Below are 19,827 nucleotides of genomic sequence, written 5' to 3'. Positions count from 1 at the left end.
GCGCACGGTACTGGGGAGGGGGGAGGGGGGGGCGCACGGTACTGGGGAGGGGGGAGGGGGGGCGCACGGTACTGGGGAGGGGGGAGGGGGGGGCGCACGGTACTGGGGAGGGGGGAGGGGGGGGCGCACGGTACTGGGGAGGGGGGAGGGGGGGGGCGCACGGTACTGGGGAGGGGGGAGGGGGGGGGCGCACGGTACTGGGGAGGGGGGAGGGGGGGGGCGCACGGTACTGGGGAGGGGGGAGGGGGGGGCGCACGGTACTGGGGAGGGGGGAGGGGGGGGGCGCACGGTACTGGGGAGGGGGGAGGGGGGGGGCGCACGGTACTGGGGAGGGGGGAGGGGGGGGCGCACGGTACTGGGGAGGGAGGGGGCGCACGGTACTGGGGAGGGGGGAGGGGGGGGCGCACGGTACTGGGGAGGGGGAGGGGGGGCGCACGGTACTGGGGAGGGGGGAGGGGGGGGCGCACGGTACTGGGGAGGGAGGGGGCGCACGGTACTGGGGAGGGGGGAGGGGGGGGCGCACGGTACTGGGGAGGGGGAGGGGGGGCGCACGGTACTGGGGAGGGGGGAGGGAGGGGGCGCACGGTACTGGGGAGGGGGGGGCGCACGGTACTGGGGAGGGGGGAGGGAGGGGGCGCACGGTACTGGGGAGGGGGGAGGGAGGGGGCGCACGGTACTGGGGAGGGGGGAGGGAGGGGGCGCACGGTACTGGGGAGGGAGGGGGCGCACGGTACTGGGGAGGGGGGAGGGAGGGGGCGCACGGTACTGGGGAGGGGGGAGGGAGGGGGCGCACGGTACTGGGGAGGGAGGGGGCGCACGGTACTGGGCTGCTTGAGTCCTGCGCTAAAACATTCCCTCAGCATCACCCCAGAAACCGTCTGTCTGCAGTTTGCTGAAGTTCTTGGCCGAGAGCTCAACTTTTCTGGCTGAGCTGACCCACAAATAGTCGGTGTGGTGAGGGCTCGAGGCCACTTTCCTTTAGACCTTGTGAGCTGGCCCCAACCTCTGGTTGCTGGGGCGACGGTGAACCAGTTTTCCACCTGCTGCTCTGTATCTGTCTGTTTCGGAGTGGGATCTGAGTTAACCTGTGCAGAGCACCAACTGATGTGGGCAGGAGAGACCCTATTGCTACAATCCTCATTACTTGCCTAAAGCTTCTCCTGTTATCCCAGTGTAATGGACCATGTTCCTGAAGCTGTTCCCTGTGTCTGTTCTTGGGGTGCTATCTCGGTATTTCGCAGCACTGCTGTGCGAGTGTCGAGTATTAACCATCTCTTTCTCTCCTAGGAATGTTTATAAGGACTATCGGCAGATCGAGCTGGCCTGCGAGTCCCAAGAGGATGTGGACAGTTGGAAAGCTTCATTCCTGAGGGCTGGCGTCTATCCAGAGAAGGAGAATGTAAGATACAGCTCTGTGTTTGTCGGAAGCTCGTATTGCTGCCTCCCCTCGTGTCACTCCGTGGTGTGTGCGTGTCTAATTCGTGTACCTAGCTATAAAAGTAGTTGCTCCTTCACACCTGGCTCTGTCTCCATCCACTCATACAAGGACTCTGTAAATGCAGGAAGTTCAATGACACGAAGGGTGGTGGCAATCTGGGACTCTTTTCTCTTTCTCTCTCTTCCTCCCACCCCCTGCCTCGCCCAGCACAAAAGGCTCAGGATCCTGGGGGACAATTGGAGTTTTAAAGACTGGGGTCGGTAGGTTTTTGTTGGGTAAGGTTATCAAGGGATATGGAGTTGAGGTACAGATCAGCTATGATCCAATTGAATGGCCTCCTGCCGTTCCCACTGTGGGAAGGGGAGCTTGTCCATGTGTTGAAGGCACCAGTATTGGTTAGAGTGGGTAGATGCACCATCTGGCCTGGTACTGAATCATCTCGAGTAGGTTGGGCGGTCTGGTTAGTGCTGAGCTAGTTGGGTCTTGCTACGACTATTGTCCAGTGACCCTGGCTGGAAAGTGTGTGGGTGGGGGGGGTAAGCTGTGATGCCCCTCTTGGTTGCATACCCTTCTGGCACTCCCTAGATTTGTGCAGGAAGAATGAGCACTGGGGGTAACTGGCCCTGAATCCCAGCAGAGTCCGTATCCTGAAGGGAGGAAGCGGGTGGAGAGTTTGAGCTGCAGGTTCTGGTGTTGCTCTAACTTTGTTCTCGATACTCCGTAGGCTGAGAATGAGGAGGGGGGCAGCTGCCCAGACACGTTTTCCATGGACCCACAGCTGGAGCGACAAGTGGAGACAATTCGGAACTTGGTGGATTCCTACATGGGGATTGTCAATAAATCGATCAGGGACCTGATGCCAAAGACCATCATGCACCTCATGATCAACAATGTAGGTTTTACTGTCGAGCACAAGAAGGGAGAGGCGGGGGGGGGGGGGGGTGTTGGAATAGTCGAGTCTGGAGGTAACAAAAGCATGGATGGGTGGAGACGGGCGATGTTATGGAGGTGGAAGTCGGTGGTCTTGATGATGGAGTGGATATGGGGTCGGCAGCTCAGCTCAGGGTCAAATAGGACACCGAGGTTGTTGACAGTCTGGTTCAGCCTGAGACAGTGGCCGGGGAGGGGAGAGGAGGGGGATGGAATCGATGGTGAGGGAAGGGAGTTTGCTTCATGGGCTGAAAATGACGGCCGGAGGAAATTGTGGCTCATCCACAGTGCTGTTGATGGTGACATTGCCTGCTGACGCTCACTGGCTGTCACTTGCAGGGGGTGAACAAAACCAATACCCCAGCGAGGGAGGTGGGTAGGAGAACACAGAAAACACCAAATGTAAGTTGGCTGCTTTTCTTGTGACAGACCAAGGACTTCATCCACTCCGAGCTGCTCGCGTTCCTCTACTCCTCCACGGACCAAAGCAGCTTAATGGAGGAATCGGCTGAGCAGGCGCAGAGGCGAGATGAGATGCTGAGAATGTATCACGCCATCAAAGAAGCACTTCACATCATTGGGGACATCAGCACCACCACCATCAGCGCCCCCCTGCCTCCCCCAGTCGACGACTCCTGGCTCGCCGGCCAGTCAGGGGGACACAGGTAGGCAGAAGTGTGGGGGGTAGGGGACTAAGAATCCTGGACTACTCCCTCCAACAGTCCAGGTTAGAAGCAGATTGCAGCCTCGGTCTCGTTCACTGACCTGGTTACCAAGAGTCTGACCAATCGTCATTTCATGTTCTCCGACGCAGTCTCTCTCTTCCCATTCCCCTCTTCGTCTCTTCTGGTCTCTGTCCTTTTTTCCTTTCTGTGTTTGTGTGTCAGATCGGTTTGTTCTGCTGAGTTGAGGGTTGAGGACTAGTTGTGTCTGCTGCAGGTTGGTGAGAGATTAGTGCAACATCCGTGGACCCGGAGTCAGTGCAACATCCGTGGTCCCAGGAACAACTTAAACAGTATGAATGCTGAGCCTGAGGCACATAGCACTCCCTGTACTTAGTCTTTCCACAGCAATGTTCCCACTCATGAACAAAGCCCTCCCCATTTTTTTTATTCGTTCATGGGATGTGGGCGTTGCTGGCGAGGCTGGCATTTATTGCCCATCCCTAATTGCCTTTGAGAAGGTGGTGGTGAGCCGCTGCCTTGAACCGCTGCAGTCCGTGTGGTGAAGGTTCTCCCACAGTGCTGTTTGGGAGGGAGTTCCAGGATTTTGACCCAGCGACGATGAAGGAACGGCGATATATTTCCAAGTCGGGATGGTGTGTGACTTGGAGGGGAACATGCAGATGGTGTTCCCATGTGCCTGCTGCCCTTGTCCTTCTAGGTGGTAGAGGTCGCGGGTTTGGGAGGTGCTGTCGAAGAAGCCTTGGCGAGTTGCTGCAGTGCATCCCGTGGATGGTACACACTGCAGCCACAGTGCGCCGGTGGTGAAGGGAGTGAATGTTTAGGGTGGTGGATGGGGTGCCAATCAAGTGGGCTGCTTTGTCCTGGATGGTGTCGAGCTTCTTGAGTGTTGTTGGAGCTGCACTCATCCAGGCAAGTGGAGAGTATTCCATCACACTCCTGACTTGTGCCTTGTAGATGGGGAAAGGCTTTGGGGAGTCAGGAGGTGAGTCACTCGCTGCAGAATACCCAGCCTCTGACCTGCTGTTGTAGCCACAGTATTTATGTGGCTTGTCCAGTTAAGTTTCTGGTCAATGGTGACCCCCCAGGATGTTGATGGTGAGGGATTCAGCGATGGTAATGCCGTTGAATGGCAAGGGGAGGTGGTTAGACTCAATCTCGTTGGATATGGTCATTGCCTGGCACTTGTCTGGCGGGAATGTTACTTGCCACTTATCAGCCCACATCTGGATGTTGTCCAGGTCTTGCTGCATGCGGGCTCGGATTGCTTCATTATCTGAGGGGTTGTGAATGGAACTGAACACTGCGCAATCATCAGCGAACATCCCCATTTCTGACCTTCTGATGGAGGGAAGGTCATTGATGAAGCAGCAGAAGATGGTTGGGCCTAGGACACTGCCCTGTGGAACTCCTGCAGCAAAGTCCTGGGGCTGAGATGATTGGCCTCCAACAACCACTACCATTTTCCTTTGTGCCAGGTATGACTCCAGCCACTGGAGAGTTTTCCCTCTGATTCCCATTGACTTCAATTTTACTAGGGCTCCTTGGTGCCACACTCGGTCAAATGCTGCCTTGATGTCAAGGGCAGTCACTCTCACCTCCCCTCTGGAATTCAGCTCTTTTGTCCATGTTTGGACCAAGGTTGTAATGAGGTCTGGAGCCGAGTGGTCCTGGCAGAACCCAAACTGAGCATCGGTGAGCAGGTTATTGTGAGTAAGTGCCGCTTGATAGCACTGTCGACGACACCTTCCATCACTTTGCTGATGATTGAGAGTAGACTGATGGGGCGGTAATTGGCCGGATTGGATTTGTCCTGCTTTTTGTGGACAGGACATACCTGGGCAATTTTCCACATTGTCGGATAGATGCCAGTGTTGTAGCTGTACTGGAACAGCTTGGATAGAGGCGCAGCTAGTTCTGGAGCACAGTCTTCAGCACTACAGCCGGGATGTTGTTGGGCCCGTGGCCTTTGCTTTCACACCTTACTGTGGCTGAGTGATAACTCACCACCTGGCCTTTTAACACCAACATTGGGAGTCTTGAGACCTCTGATAATCAAACTCTCAGTAATAAATGTTAATAGCTTTTATTACCAACACTACAAAAATCAAATCCTCAGCCCCCAGTGTGGGGGGGAGGGGGTCAGTGTAAGCTGTGACATTGGGCGATGGCTTGGTTGAAAGGTCCGATTGTAATTGAAGTTTCTGTTTCTCTCACAGCCCGACTCCTCAGCGCAGGCCACATTCGACAGCCGGTCCGCCGGGCAGGCCCCCCGGGGTTAGGGGTCCAACTCCAGGCCCTCCATTAATACCGACTCCTGTGGGAGCTTTTGGAGCCCCGCCCATCCCCTCGAGGCCCATGCCCACGAACGATGCCTTCGGAGCTCCACCTCAGATTCCTTCTCGCCCGGCTCGGATCCCACCCGGCCCTCCAGGGGTGCCCAGGTAAGACCTCTGTAGATTGCTAACCCCACCCTGCTGTAACTGACTGGCAGAAACACACCCACTCTCACCCCCTCCACTTACTCACATCCCAATGTAGGGCGGAGCAATCCGATGTCTGAGGACGAGATTTGCAGGGTCCAAAATGAGCCCATCATATTTACCCTGTGCAGGTGTAACCATGAGGGAGGATTCCTGCAGCTGAGCAGCATTTCCTGCTGCATTTAATTAACTTTATTTAGAGTCGTGAATTCTCATTAATGCTACAACTGTGAACGGCTTCTTTCTGTCACTAAGCACTTCGTTAATAGTGTGCACGCGGTGGGCGGGTCGGGTGGCGAGGAGGGCACGTGGGGGCGAGGAGGGCGGGTTGGGTCGCGAGGAGGGCGGGTTGGGTCGCGAGGAGGGCGGGTTGGGTCGCGAGGAGGGCGGGTTGGGTCGCGAGGAGGGCGGGTTGGGTCGCGAGGAGGGCGGGTTGGGTCGCGAGGAGGGCGGGTTGGGTCGCGAGGAGGGCGGGTTGGGTCGCGAGGAGGGCGGGTTGGGTCGCGAGGAGGGCGGGTTGGGTCGCGAGGAGGGCGGGTTGGGTCGCGAGGAGGGCGGGTTGGGTCGCGAGGAGGGCGGGTTGGGTCGCGAGGAGGGCGGGTTGGGTCGCGAGGAGGGCGGGTTGGGTCGCGAGGAGGGCGGGTTGGGTCGCGAGGAGGGCGGGTTGGGTCGCGAGGAGGGCGGGTTGGGTCGCGAGGAGGGCGGGTTGGGTCGCGAGGAGGGCGGGTTGGGTCGCGAGGAGGGCGGGTTGGGTCGCGAGGAGGGCGGGTTGGGTCGCGAGGAGGGCGGGTTGGGTCGCGAGGAGGGCGGGTTGGGTCGCGAGGAGGGCGGGTTGGGTCGCGAGGAGGGCGGGTTGGGTCGCGAGGAGGGCGGGTTGGGTCGCGAGGAGGGCGGGTTGGGTCGCGAGGAGGGCGGGTTGGGTCGCGAGGAGGGCGGGGGAGAGGCGGGTTGCGGGGACAGTGCGCAGAGTGCATTGGGGAGGCGGGGGGGAGACATTCCGATTGCCATTCTGTACCAATGAACTGGCCTCGCAGCAAAATAAGGTTCCCCTTGGCCAAGAGTCATTTCAGGCGGGGGCTCGGAGGAGGGGATGGGCTTGGTGGTCTTTGCTTGTCTTTCGGATGGGTTAGTGCGTTTATTGTGGTCTGGGTATGGGCGAATGTTACTCGGTGACCGGGAAACTCTTGTCAGGGCAGTTACTGTGTGTAGAATAATGCCTGTTAATGAGGAATATCGGGTCTGTTTTCATCTTGTGGTGGTTTGTGATTTTTGAGTTGAGTTTGTGTTTTTCTCTCTAGTGGAATTTTCACATGTCCTTCCTCAGCACGTCATTCGGTGCAGTCTGACACATGAGCCTCTCTGACCCTGCCTGGGGGGCGGGGGAGGGAGGGAGGGGAGACAGGGTTGCTGGCCCTGGCCTCGGGCCATCGGATTGCTTCACTTTGGGAAGGGCTGTTAGTAACTGCGTCTCGCCCCATTTGCCATGGGGTGTTGCCACAGACTCAGACTACAGGAGCTGTGGCCCTGAGAACGAGTGCAAGTGTTGCGTACAGAGTCTAACTCAATGACGGGGGCCTGTAATTTTTATGTTGCTCTGACCCCTTTTTATATTGGTGACTTTGTGCCATGTGACTAGTAATTGCAGGCGTGCCATATAACTGGAGCTCTCGGGGGGGACTTAATGCACTGGGGGCTGCACGAACTGATGCAGAGCTGTGCTGGGGCTGGAGATCGGGGAGAATCTGGGACTCCACCTGACAGTTACTGAATATAAAGTGTAAACCTCAGACTGGACTGGTGGTCTTTCAATACCTGATCTGTGCGGGATCTCTGAAGGGGCAACAGTTGGGGCTCCAGTTGGCCTCTCACCCCGGGTTAGAGGGGGAAATAACTGAGCCGCGGGTCCTGTCTTGTCTTTGTCTGGTCTGGTCCTGTCCTGTCCTGTCTGTCTGCAGTGCCAGGTGACAGTGGGCTGCAGCGTTTCTCTTTTTATTCCCCCACCCTCCTGTGCGGACGCTCAGTGCAGTTCTGCTACTTCAAAGTCCTTTTTGTGTGAAATTATGTAACAATGGAGGTGAGCTTATAAAAGCAAATCCTAGCTCTGTATTGACTGCTGTGCTCTTTATATGGGGGGGTTACTGTAACCATGTGTTAAATTGAACCCTGACTTGCTGCTGTTTCTTTCCCATTATATTGACCCCATTTTGTTGTCTCCCAGCAGAGACTCGCTGCACCAACCCGGCCTCCATAATCGAACCGGCCGAGGCATTGTTGTAAAAGTGAGCATTATGATTAAAAGTGGCATTTATCTGTGAAGCATATGTTGTAGTAAGATAATAGTCAGTGATTAGCCTACCGTATTCTCATGCATACAACGCGGCTGAGTGGCACTAGCAGAGTGTGAAGGGCAGGACCCACAGTCTCCTCCAGACCTCCGAGCTCTTCACACTAACTGGGGCAACAAAATGTTCATAACTGAACTTTCTTTAAACAAGGATTTCCTTTTTTGTTTTGTTTTGTTTCCTTCCCGTCCCCAACACTAGACCCTTGGAAACCATCCCTTTCTCACTCACTGGTTCCTCGGGGACCGTGTTTAGGGGGTGGGATCTGCCCTGTTGAGAAACTTTGCACTCGCCAAATAAACAACTAAACCGTCTGGAAATGCCATTTTCCATCCGATGGGATCATAGTTCCCAGGGACTCTGCAAATGAAGGAATTATAACCAGGTGATCTTGTCCTGTCTCAGGGCATCTACTTACATTATTGTCTCCTCCTGCACCCCAAAGTCTGACATCCTTCTGTCGAGGGGGTGAAATGGCTGACAGCCACACTCTGTCCCATCCCAGTTACACTGTGAGATGCTACTTGCAATCAGAGCAAAGTGAGTGACGGGTGTCTGAATGAGCGAGTGTCTCCTGCTTCCTCACAGCCTGTGGCCTTCAAAACTGGGGAAAGACGGTACAGAGTGGGGCTGGGAGAGAGGCTCAGGTGGGGGGGTAATTGGAGAGAACCACAAGGGTGGGGTTAATGGTAATAGTGGGTGGGGGGAGGGATAAAGGAGAGCAACTTCTGCCTGGGGTGGTCTATTAGGGATAGACCCCTAGCAAGGTAATGTACTGGGGCGGGGGGGTGGGGGAATGAGATCCTATGAGCCATGCACTGACTGCATTCAAAGGTTTTAAGTGGCTGACGGGTTCTTTGTGTGAAAATACAATGACTTGAATCTGATTGTGAGCTTTGAATCTTTGTTAAACTCCGGTAATGAGAGACATATCCTCTGATCTGTGACTGCAGGACCCAAGGTTCAGGAATGTGGATGAGTTTGTAAATTTCATTTATATATATTTCAAGAATTTATTCGACAGAGAAAGCCTGGATGCCATAAAAACTGATTTTTCTTAAAAATTAAGCAGTGTAACTTGTACAATTATCCACTCCATTCAAACAAGGAATCACGTTCCCTGAATCCTTCCAGATTCCTCATTTGGTAAAACAGAGTGTGCAGAAACCCGACCAGTGCCACATTCCTCCTCCCTCCATGTTGCCATGGGCTGGTCTGTAACAGGCTGAGCTTGGTCAGTGGCTGTGCCGACTCAAGGTTTCAGCCTTTCCTGGTCCTGTTGGCCTGTTAGACGCGAGCAATCTGTCTCCTGGTGGCTGTTTGCTCACTGCTGAATTTTGACTTGTGACCTGTGCCTGGCTGGGTTCAGAGTTCAGCTCCTTTGCTGTCTCCTCAGCTGTTGAAAATTACAAAATGCACCAGCTATAAAACTCAACCACCTTCATTTGGTAAACGCTGCTGACTGGTGACTGAAAAGTTATCTGTCCCCCTCCCAGCGACCAGTGTTGGGACGATTCTGGATGTTTGAGTTCCTGCATCTCTTCTCCAAGGTCAGTTCACCGGCTGTTACCTCTCACTGAGGTGACAAATGCCGCCAGATATCAGAGGCAAAGCAAACTGGGGAAGCAGCAGCATCACCCAGGGAGGTACTGTGTGGGGTACTGCTTGTTAACCGGTCTCTGTACATCACAGATTCTGTCATATTGTCCAGATAATTGCTTGTTTTTGTTGGGCGCAGAGTATTGTGACTCGGGGTCTGTTCCTAAACCGATAGGGTGGGGGGAGGTTCCTCATATCTTAAACTGATACCTACTGGCAGGCCAGGGAAAATCTCAAATATTCTCCAGCCTCTTGATAAAGGAGTGTACTAAACGACCTTTAAATGGGGTGAGCTGCAGAACAGCGGGTACGATGAATGCAATAACTGACCCACACCTTGAGCTCCTAGATCTGCCCCCTCCCCAACCTCTCGCCCTGTGCGGGGGGCGGGTGCCCTGCCACATCGCCCCCCATTCACTTCCCTTTGGTAACAGTGACTCCCTGAGCAGAGCTGTCGACTGGAATAAAAACAAAATGCTGGAAATGCACAAATTGGCAGCTGGGAATGAGGTGGCAATGCTTGCAGTGGGACTGGTTAAACTGTCTCTCTCTAAATATTAATTAACTTGTAGTATTTCCAACATTTTATGTTTTTTCCCAGTTTTCCAGCATTGGTTATGAAGCTGCTTCCTGATTTAAAGTATTGTCACAAGCGCAAATTCCTCAGCTTTGCCGATGTAAATAGTTTGTTCATCTTTTTGCATTGGAATACTCTGCCGTGGGGTCTGTGCCCATGGCGGGGCAGGGTGTGGGGGAAATAAACTGCTAACCCAGACTGAACTGGGCATTAACACCCCTCCTAAATCAACAGCTTTCTTTTGGTGGGGGAGGGAAGTCGGTGCAAGTTTGGGGGGAAAGTTTGCAGGAAATTGTTGCTTTTGTAGGAGTTAAAATACAGTTTGTTTAGATGAGGAAAAACCAGGAGCAGTTTAAGAATAACGAGGGACTCCTGTCACACTAAATTTCCCTCCCCCCACCAAAAAACAAAGTCCCGGGTGAAGTTGTGCAAAGCAGAATTGGCCAGAGAAGAGATTGGCGCAACACTCGAGAGAGAGAGAGAGAGAGAGAGTTTGCGTGGGGAGCGGGTTAAATGCAGTGTTCACCCAGCCCCACTCTAGAAACCATCCTCTCAAACATCCTAATGATTGTGTCTTAGTGTCCTACTGTTGGTGGGACCAGTTTTATATAAAATATATATATTAGTTATTGAATCAAAACTAATTTCTCCAACTTTGAGAGGGAGAATCTTCTGGAGGCATTTGGCTCTAATCCTTGATGCTTTATCACTATTGCAATAAAGAGAATGTAACTTGTGGATTGGGAGACGGGCAGTGTCTGAGCAGAAAGTTGCTGCAATATCTGCATGAGATGAGCTGCTCTAAACTCCTGTTGGTTTATGTAGTAATAAAAATGACAGAAACTGATCACTGATGCTGAAGATCTTTCTATAAACTACAATTTCTAGAGAAAATAACTGAATTAATTAATGGTGTTTTACAATGCAGTGACTGAAACCTTTCCCACTGATTTCATCAAATGTCCTTCAGGGACCTGCTCCAGTTAACGGAGAACTGAATGTTTGTTCTCACTCCTGGTGTGTGATTCTATTGACTGTTACTGATTTGAAATGAAGTGCCTGCATTCTGTACGGTAATGAGCTGAAATAAAGGGATGGACAGAAGGAGCCTTCCTCTTGTGTCTTTGTCATCTGTTTCCTTCCGTTTTCTGACTCTGTTCGGTTTGTCGGGGGGGGGTGGGGGAGGTCCAACCCCGGCAAGTGTTGGGGGGAATTGCTGATAGCTTGGTATGGGGTGGGCTGGAGTAGATGCTGAAGCTCGGGTTGTGGGGGGCACGGAGGGGACACTGAGGCTCGGGGCAGGAGGGGGGTGGAGAGATGGGTTGCTGTGCTTGCTCAGTGGGGGTTTGGGACAGGGGGTTAACCACTCTGGTTATTGAGGGGGTCAGTAGCCTGGTGCGGTCTGGGGATGCCGGGCCTCCTGCATTTGGTTTTCTAACCAGTCGGAATTTACAGAATGCAAACGAATCATTTGGCTCGCTGTAGAGGGTGTCAGACCTTGGAACATTTTGATGTTATATTTTTATAAGTTATATTTTACACTGCAACTGTTGATCATAGTAGGTACAGCCCAGAAAGAGGCCATTTGGCCCATCGTGCCTGTGCTGGCCCTTTGAAAGAGCTATCCAATTAATCTCACTCCCCTGTCTTTCCCCATAGCCCTGTAAATTTTTCTTCAAGTATTTATCCAATTCCCTTTCAGGCAGCGCATTCCAGATCAGAACAACTCGCTGAGTAAAAATATCTCATCTCCCCCTGGATTATTTTGCCAATTACCTTAAATCTGTGTCCTCTGGTTATTGGCCCTCCTGTCGCTGGAAACGGTTTCTCCCTATCTGCTCTATCTCATAATTTTGAACACCTCAAGTTACTGAAACATGACTCATTGAGACTGAGACTGGGCTCCAGAGATATCGCTCTCATTCTGTCAGTGGGTTACAGTGGAGTTGACAGCAGGGGGAAGGTTAAGTTGGGGTGTGCCTCCGGTGAGAATATTTTCACCTTTGTGAACGTAATTAGCCTTCATTTGACATGGACTGGCTGAATCAAACAGACCTGTGTCCGTATCCTCCCCACACGCAGAGCTGCCATATACAGGTCAGTGTACAGGCCACAAGTAGACAACCCTTAGTACCTCACATGTACACAGATTTGTATGCTTGCTGTACATAACCTACTGTAGGTGAGACAAAATATAAACATCCCCACGTGGCACAGAAACTGCTTCTAGGCGATGGACTTGTGTGAAGCAGCTCATCCACTTGAGTGAGGCCCATGTTCACAGGTAAGGAACGAACAAGACGTTCTTGATGTGTGCCTTTTGTTGTATGTCCAGAGGTAAAGGATGTTTTCTTGATCAGACTTGTTCTAAGATTCCTCACCTCTTCACCTTGTTAACGTTTTGCTTTCCTCTTGTGTCTAGGCGCCCACCTCCAGCAGTGCCTTCCAGACCCGGCTACTGAAGGAGTCCCACTCTGTTTTCTACCTGTTTTGGCAGACTATTTATCTGTAATTACAGTCGCACACCCAGGTGCTGTGAATACTCTCCACCCAGACTCTCACCTGCTGCTCCCTGCACATTGGTTCAGTGTGGATTTAGTAACACAAACTCTCCCCAGCAGCCTGGGCACCTTTTGCTACTCAGATTCTTCTGTCACTTGTCCTCCCTTCGCCTCCCAGGGTTACGTGGGATTTTTGAAAGCTGCAACTATAATGGACCTGAACAGGACGGGTTTGTCTGTATAATATTTATTGATCAATTAACTTGGGATCTGATCTAATTTATTTTATACTTGAGGTTGAATTTTCTATAGTGAGGCTGGTTTAAGATTTCCATACCCTTTAATGTTGATAATCAAAGAGTTAATTCCAAGGGCAAAGGTGTTTCAAAATGAGCTTTAGCAAAATTGGTTCGAATTTGGGAATGTGGGAAGGGGGTAGAAAGATGAAGGCAAAATAAATCGGATAAAATCTCTTCAGCTGGTGTTTTGTTGTCCATTTTATGAAGATTTCTGGGAGAACTTTGTGGGAAAATTTGCTGACCTTTAAAGTGCCAATTGCAGTGTTGGGGAATTGTATGGAGTGAGTGGGGGGGAGGGGGGTTACTCTGGGGAATTGTGTGGAGTGAGTTGGGGGGAGGGGTTACTCTGGGGAATTGTATGGAGTGAGTTGGGGGGAGGGGGGTTACTCTGGGGAATTGTATGGAGTGAGTTGGGGGGAGGGGTTACTCTGGGGAATTGTATGGAGTGAGTTGGGGGGAGGGGTTACTCTGGGGAATTGTGTGGAGTGAGTTGGGGGGAGGGGTTACTCTGGGGAGTTGGGGGGAGGGGTTACTCTGGGGAATTGTATGGAGTGAGTTGGGGGGAGGGGTTACTCTGGGGAATTGTATGGAGTGAGTTGGGGGGAGGGGGGTTACTCTGGGGAATTGTATGGGGTGAGTGGGGGGAGGGGTTACTCTGGGGAATTGTGTGGAGTGAGTTGGGGGGAGGGGTTACTCTGGGGAATTGTATGGAGTGAGTTGGGGGGAGGGGTTACTCTGGGCAATTGTATGGAGTGAGTTGGGGGGAGGGGGGTTACTCTGGGGAATTGTATGGAGTGAGTTGGGGGGAGGGGTTACTCTGGGGAATTGTATGGAGTGAGTTGGGGGGAGGGGTTACTCTGGGGAATTGTATGGAGTGAGTTGGGGGGAGGGGTTACTCTGGGGAATTGTGTGGAGTGAGTTGGGGGGAGGGGTTACTCTGGGGAATTGTGTGGAGTGAGTTGGGGGGAGGGGTTACTCTGGGGAATTGTATGGAGTGAGTTGGGGGGAGGGGTTACTCTGGGGAATTGTATGGAGTGAGTTGGGGGGAGGGGTTACTCTGGGGAATTGTGTGGAGTGAGTTGGGGGGAGGGGTTACTCTGGGGAATTGTATGGAGTGAGTTGGGGGGAGGGGTTACTCTGGGGAATTGTATGGAGTGAGTTGGGGGGAGGGGTTACTCTGGGCAATTGTGAGGAGTGAGTTGGGGGGAGGGGTTACTCTGGGGAATTGTGAGGAGTGAGTTGGGGGGAGGGGTTACTCTGGGCAATTGTATGGAGTGAGTTGGGGGGAGGGGTTACTCTGGGGAATTGTATGGAGTGAGTTGGGGGGAGGGGTTACTCTGGGGAATTGTATGGAGTGAGTTGGGGGGAGGGGTTACTCTGGGCAATTGAGGAGTGAGTTGGGGGGAGGGGTTACTCTGGGCAATTGTATGGAGTGAGTTGGGGGGAGGGGTTACTCTGGGGAATTGTGTGGAGTGAGTTGGGGGGAGGGGTTACTCTGGGGAATTGTATGGAGTGAGTTGGGGGGAGGGGTTACTCTGGGGAATTGTATGGAGTGAGTTGGGGGGAGGGGTTACTCTGGGCAATTGTGAGGAGTGAGTTGGGGGGAGGGGTTACTCTGGGCAATTGTATGGAGTGAGTTGGGGGAGGGGTTACTCTGGGGAATTGTGAGGAGTGAGTTGGGGGGAGGGGTTACTCTGGGGAATTGAGGAGTGAGTTGGGGGGAGGGGTTACTCTGGGGAATTGTGAGGAGTGAGTTGGGGGGAGGGGTTACTCTGGGGAATTGTGAGGAGTGAGTTGGGGGGAGGGGTTACTCTGGGGAATTGTGAGGAGTGAGTTGGGGGGAGGGGTTACTCTGGGGAATTGTATGGAGTGAGTTGGGGGGAGGGGTTACTCTGGGGAATTGTATGGAGTGAGTTGGGGGGAGGGGTTACTCTGGGCAATTGTGAGGAGTGAGTTGGGGGGAGGGGTTACTCTGGGCAATTGTATGGAGTGAGTTGGGGGGAGGGGTTACTCTGGGGAATTGTGAGGAGTGAGTTGGGGGGAGGGGTTACTCTGGGCAATTGTATGGAGTGAGTTGGGGGGAGGGGTTACTCTGGGGAATTGTATGGAGTGAGTTGGGGGGAGGGGTTACTCTGGGGAATTGTATGGAGTGAGTTGGGGGGAGGGGTTACTCTGGGGAATTGTGAGGAGTGAGTTGGGGGGAGGGGTTACTCTGGGGAATTGTATGGAGTGAGTTGGGGGGAGGGGTTACTCTGGGGAATTGTGTGGAGTGAGTTGGGGGGAGGGGTTACTCTGGGGAATTGTATGGAGTGAGTTGGGGGGAGGGGTTACTCTGGGGAATTGTATGGAGTGAGTTGGGGGGAGGGGTTACTCTGGGCAATTGTGAGGAGTGAGTTGGGGGGAGGGGTTACTCTGGGGAATTGTGAGGAGTGAGTTGGGGGGAGGGGTTACTCTGGGCAATTGTATGGAGTGAGTTGGGGGGAGGGGTTACTCTGGGGAATTGTATGGAGTGAGTTGGGGGGAGGGGTTACTCTGGGGAATTGTATGGAGTGAGTTGGGGGGAGGGGTTACTCTGGGCAATTGAGGAGTGAGTTGGGGGGAGGGGTTACTCTGGGCAATTGTATGGAGTGAGTTGGGGGGAGGGGTTACTCTGGGGAATTGTGTGGAGTGAGTTGGGGGGAGGGGTTACTCTGGGGAATTGTATGGAGTGAGTTGGGGGGAGGGGTTACTCTGGGGAATTGTATGGAGTGAGTTGGGGGGAGGGGTTACTCTGGGCAATTGTGAGGAGTGAGTTGGGGGGAGGGGTTACTCTGGGCAATTGTATGGAGTGAGTTGGGGGGAGGGGTTACTCTGGGGAATTGTATGGAGTGAGTTGGGGGAGGGGTTACTCTGGGGAATTGTGAGGAGTGAGTTGGGGGGAGGGGTTACTCTGGGGAATTGAGGAGTGAGTTGGGGGGAGGGGTTACTCTGGGGAATTGTGAGGAGTGAGTTGGGGGGAGGGGTTACTCTGGGGAATTGTGAGGAGTGAGTTGGGGGGAGGGGTTACTCTGGGGAATTGTGAGGAGTGAGTTGGGGGGAGGGGTTACTCTGGGGAATTGTATGGAGTGAGTTGGGGGGAGGGGTTACTCTGGGGAATTGTATGGAGTGAGTTGGGGGGAGGGGTTACTCTGGGCAATTGTGAGGAGTGAGTTGGGGGGAGGGGTTACTCTGGGCAATTGTATGGAGTGAGTTGGGGGGAGGGGTTACTCTGGGGAATTGTGAGGAGTGAGTTGGGGGGAGGGGTTACTCTGGGCAATTGTATGGAGTGAGTTGGGGGGAGGGGTTACTCTGGGGAATTGTATGGAGTGAGTTGGGGGGAGGGGTTACTCTGGGGAATTGTATGGAGTGAGTTGGGGGGAGGGGTTACTCTGGGGAATTGTGAGGAGTGAGTTGGGGGGAGGGGTTACTCTGGGCAATTGTGAGGAGTGAGTTGGGGGGAGGGGTTACTCTGGGCAATTGTATGGAGTGAGTTGGGGGGAGGGGTTACTCTGGGGAATTGTATGGAGTGAGTTGGGGGGAGGGGTTACTCTGGGGAATTGTATGGAGTGAGTTGGGGGGAGGGGTTACTCTGGGGAATTGTGAGGAGTGAGTTGGGGGGAGGGGTTACTCTGGGGAATTGAGGAGTGAGTTGGGGGGAGGGGTTACTCTGGGGAATTGTATGGAGTGAGTTGGGGGGAGGGGTTACTCTGGGGAATTGTGAGGAGTGAGTTGGGGGGAGGGGTTACTCTGGGGAATTGTGAGGAGTGAGTTGGGGGGAGGGGTTACTCTGGGGAATTGTATGGAGTGAGTTGGGGGGAGGGGTTACTCTGGGGAATTGTGTGGAGTGAGTTGGGGGGAGGGGTTACTCTGGGGAATTGTATGGAGTGAGTTGGGGGGAGGGGTTACTCTGGGGAATTGTATGGAGTGAGTTGGGGGGAGGGGGGTTACTCTGGGGAATTGTATGGAGTGAGTTGGGGGGGGGTTACTCTGGGGAATTGTATGGAGTGAGTTGGGGGGAGGGGTTACTCTGGGGAATTGTATGGAGTGAGTTGGGGGGAGGGGTTACTCTGGGGAATTGTATGGAGTGAGTTGGGGGGAGGGGTTACTCTGGGGAATTGTATGGAGTGAGTTGGGGGGAGGGGTTACTCTGGGGAATTGTATGGAGTGAGTTGGGGGGAGGGGGGTTACTCTGGGGAATTGTATGGAGTGAGTTGGGGGGGGGTTACTCTGGGGAATTGTATGGAGTGAGTTGGGGGGAGGGGTTACTCTGGGGAATTGTATGGAGTGAGTTGGGGGGAGGGGTTACTCTGGGGAATTGTATGGAGTGAGTTGGGGGGGGGTTACTCTGGGGAATTGTATGGAGTGAGTTGGGGGGGGGTTACTCTGGGGAACGGTATATTCAGTGGAACGGAGAGTTGATGGGTATATTGTGAGGGTACAAGAGTTGTAACTTTCTAATCGGCTATAGTCAAATCTTCCTGGCATTTCAAGGTGTTTGTTAAATTGTTAATCCAGAATTCATGTTGGAAGTCATGAGTGAGCGTTCATTGCCTGGGAAGCAGGAATTGTGAAAGCTGATGGTGGAGAATGATTTTGCACAATCCTCCCAAATCCTGCAGCGTTGAGAGAGTCAATGATGAGCAGAGTGGGGGAGACAGTTCATGTGCAAACAGGCACGAAACTGGTTCTGTCCCCTGATCCCCAAAGCAGTACGATTCGAAGCCAGTCTTGTGTAAGAGGCTCCGCTCCTGTCATTTTAATAAGCTTGTTTTGTTTTCCCCACCGCCCCACGCAGGTTGCTGTTCTCACTGACTGTGGGATCGGGCTCAGCCTCTGTGACCAACAATGTCCGTATGTACGTCCCAGCAGGGTTGTTAAGAGCAGAGTTTTCATTGGCTGCCTCTCTTTTTACCTTCTGTATATTTTTATTTGCAAATGATTGTGGGAATAAGATGATATTGTACAAAGTGGCCTGTGGGGAAGGCTGACATTCTGATACCGAGCCCAGCCCAGGGTCACTGGCCCGGAGTCGATGTGGGTATTGGCACTGTCTGCTGATTATTGGGGAAACTGCACTTGTGCTTTACGTTGGATTCCGGCCTGCTTTTCTCAGGTGAGTTTGCCGTGTTGGGTCAGTCCATGGGAAATCCAGCAGCTGGAGAAAGAATGGAGGACCTTGGGATTACTAATTAGTTAATGGGGGGGGGGGGTGGGATTACTGGTTTATGGGATAGAGTGGGCGGAGGGCAAGTCAGTGTTTGAGAGAGACAGTTGGCCAACACATTTCAGATGTCATTTCCTGAAAAACAAGTGAGGTAAAAGCCCTTCAATATAATGTACCAAGGCTTACAAAAAACTTTCACTAAGCTTCTGCAGGAGAAGCTGCAGGAGTTCCTCAGGGCAGTGTCCTAGGCCCAACCATCTTCAGCTGCTTCATCAATGTCCTTCCCTCCATCATAAGGTCAGAAATGGGAATGTTCGCTGATGATTGCACAGTGTTCAGTTCCATTTGCAACCCCTCAGGTAATGAAGCAGTCTGTGCCCGCATGCAGCAAGACCTGGACAACATCCAGGCTTGGGCTCATAAGTGGCAAGTAACATTCACGCCAGACAAGTGCCAGGCAATGACCATCTCCAACAAGAGAGAGTCTAACCACCTCCCCTTGACATCCCCCACCATCAACATCCTGGGGTCATCATTGACCAGAAACTTAACTGGACCAGCCATATAAATACTGTGGCTACAAGAGCAGGTCAGAGGCTGGGTATTCTGAGGCGAGTGACTCACCTCCTGACTCCCCAAAGCCTTTCCACCATCTACAAGGCACAAGTGAGGAGTGTGATGGAATACTCTCCACTTGCCTGGATGAGTGCAGCTCCAACAGCACAAGAAGCTTGACACCATCCAGGACAAAGCAGCCCGCTTGATTGGCACCCCATCCACCACCCTAAACATTCACTCCCTTCACCACCGGCGCACTGTGGCTGCAGTGTGTACCATCCACAGGATGCACTGCAGCAACTCGCCAAGGCTTCTTCGACAGCACCTCCCAAACCCGCGACCTCTGACACCTAGAAGGACAAGAGCAGCAGGCACATGGGAACAACACCACCTGCACGTTCCCCTCCAAGTCACACACCATCCCGACTTGGAAATATATCGCCATTCCTTCATCGCTGGGTCAAAATCCTGGAACTCCCTTCCTAACAGCACTGTGGGAGAACCTTCACCACACGGACTGCAGCGGTTCAAGAAGGCGGCTCATCACCACCTTCTCAAGGGCAATTAGGGATGGGCAATAAATGCCGGCCTCGCCAGCGACGCCCACATCCCATGAACGAATTTTAAAAAAAAACAAGTTAAGGCACCGTATCTAATATGGTGCCTCCCTCAAAGAGAGAACAGTTCCAGAAATCTAGGGAGGGTAGCACATCCAAAATAACCATGAAAGGAAATCAAACACTGTTCAATGCTGTGTCCACAGGTCATGGAAAACATCCTTTAAACATCTCAGGAAGACTACCAGTAAATTAGCAAACAAGCAGCACAGGAAGGGAGTGCAGGGCCAGATATATCCAACACCACGGCTGCTACAGAGGGTGGTCTTCCAAAATATTAAACAAGAGTTCAGAGACACTAAAATTGGTCATTCAGATATTAAACTGGAGACAGAAGCAAGAAACCACAATCATCTGCACAGAACTAATAGTAGTTTACAGATGAAGAAAATGGAGGGATACACTTGATAAACAATGTCCAACTGGGTAGACTGGAGGTTGAGGAATCTGGGAGTAATTGTGGATGTAACTGAACAGCAATCAACAAATCAAACAGAATGCTGAGCTATATTCAAATCAGTACAGTCCAAGTGTGATGCTTGGTGCTGAATCATTATTCAGGCTGCACCTCTAGTACTGAGACGGGAGGGAAACACCAGTAAATACGCAGAGTCTGTA

The 19,827-nt window shown here is 52.9% G+C and overlaps 1 protein-coding gene across 1 annotated transcript in view; it reads left to right on the top strand.

Annotated features, from left to right (window-relative positions):
* Positions 1–13,037, top strand: part of dnm2a (dynamin 2a) — a 41,087-nt gene extending 28,050 nt beyond the window's left edge. Inside the window, 5 exon segments of the mRNA XM_067972891.1 lie at positions 1,288–1,399; positions 2,163–2,330; positions 2,798–3,033; positions 5,271–5,495; positions 12,475–13,037. Coding sequence (XP_067828992.1) covers positions 1,288–1,399; positions 2,163–2,330; positions 2,798–3,033; positions 5,271–5,495; positions 12,475–12,514 — 781 coding nt within the window. The 3' untranslated portion in view covers positions 12,515–13,037.
* The last annotated feature ends 6,790 nt before the right edge of the window (positions 13,038–19,827 follow it).

The sequence above is a fragment of the Heptranchias perlo genome, chromosome 37 (assembly GCF_035084215.1).
Source record: "Heptranchias perlo isolate sHepPer1 chromosome 37, sHepPer1.hap1, whole genome shotgun sequence".
In the NCBI taxonomy this organism is placed as follows: Eukaryota; Metazoa; Chordata; class Chondrichthyes; order Hexanchiformes; family Hexanchidae; genus Heptranchias; species Heptranchias perlo.
Note: the sequence above shows the minus strand (reverse complement) of the source record. Positions and strands in the feature narration are given on the sequence as shown.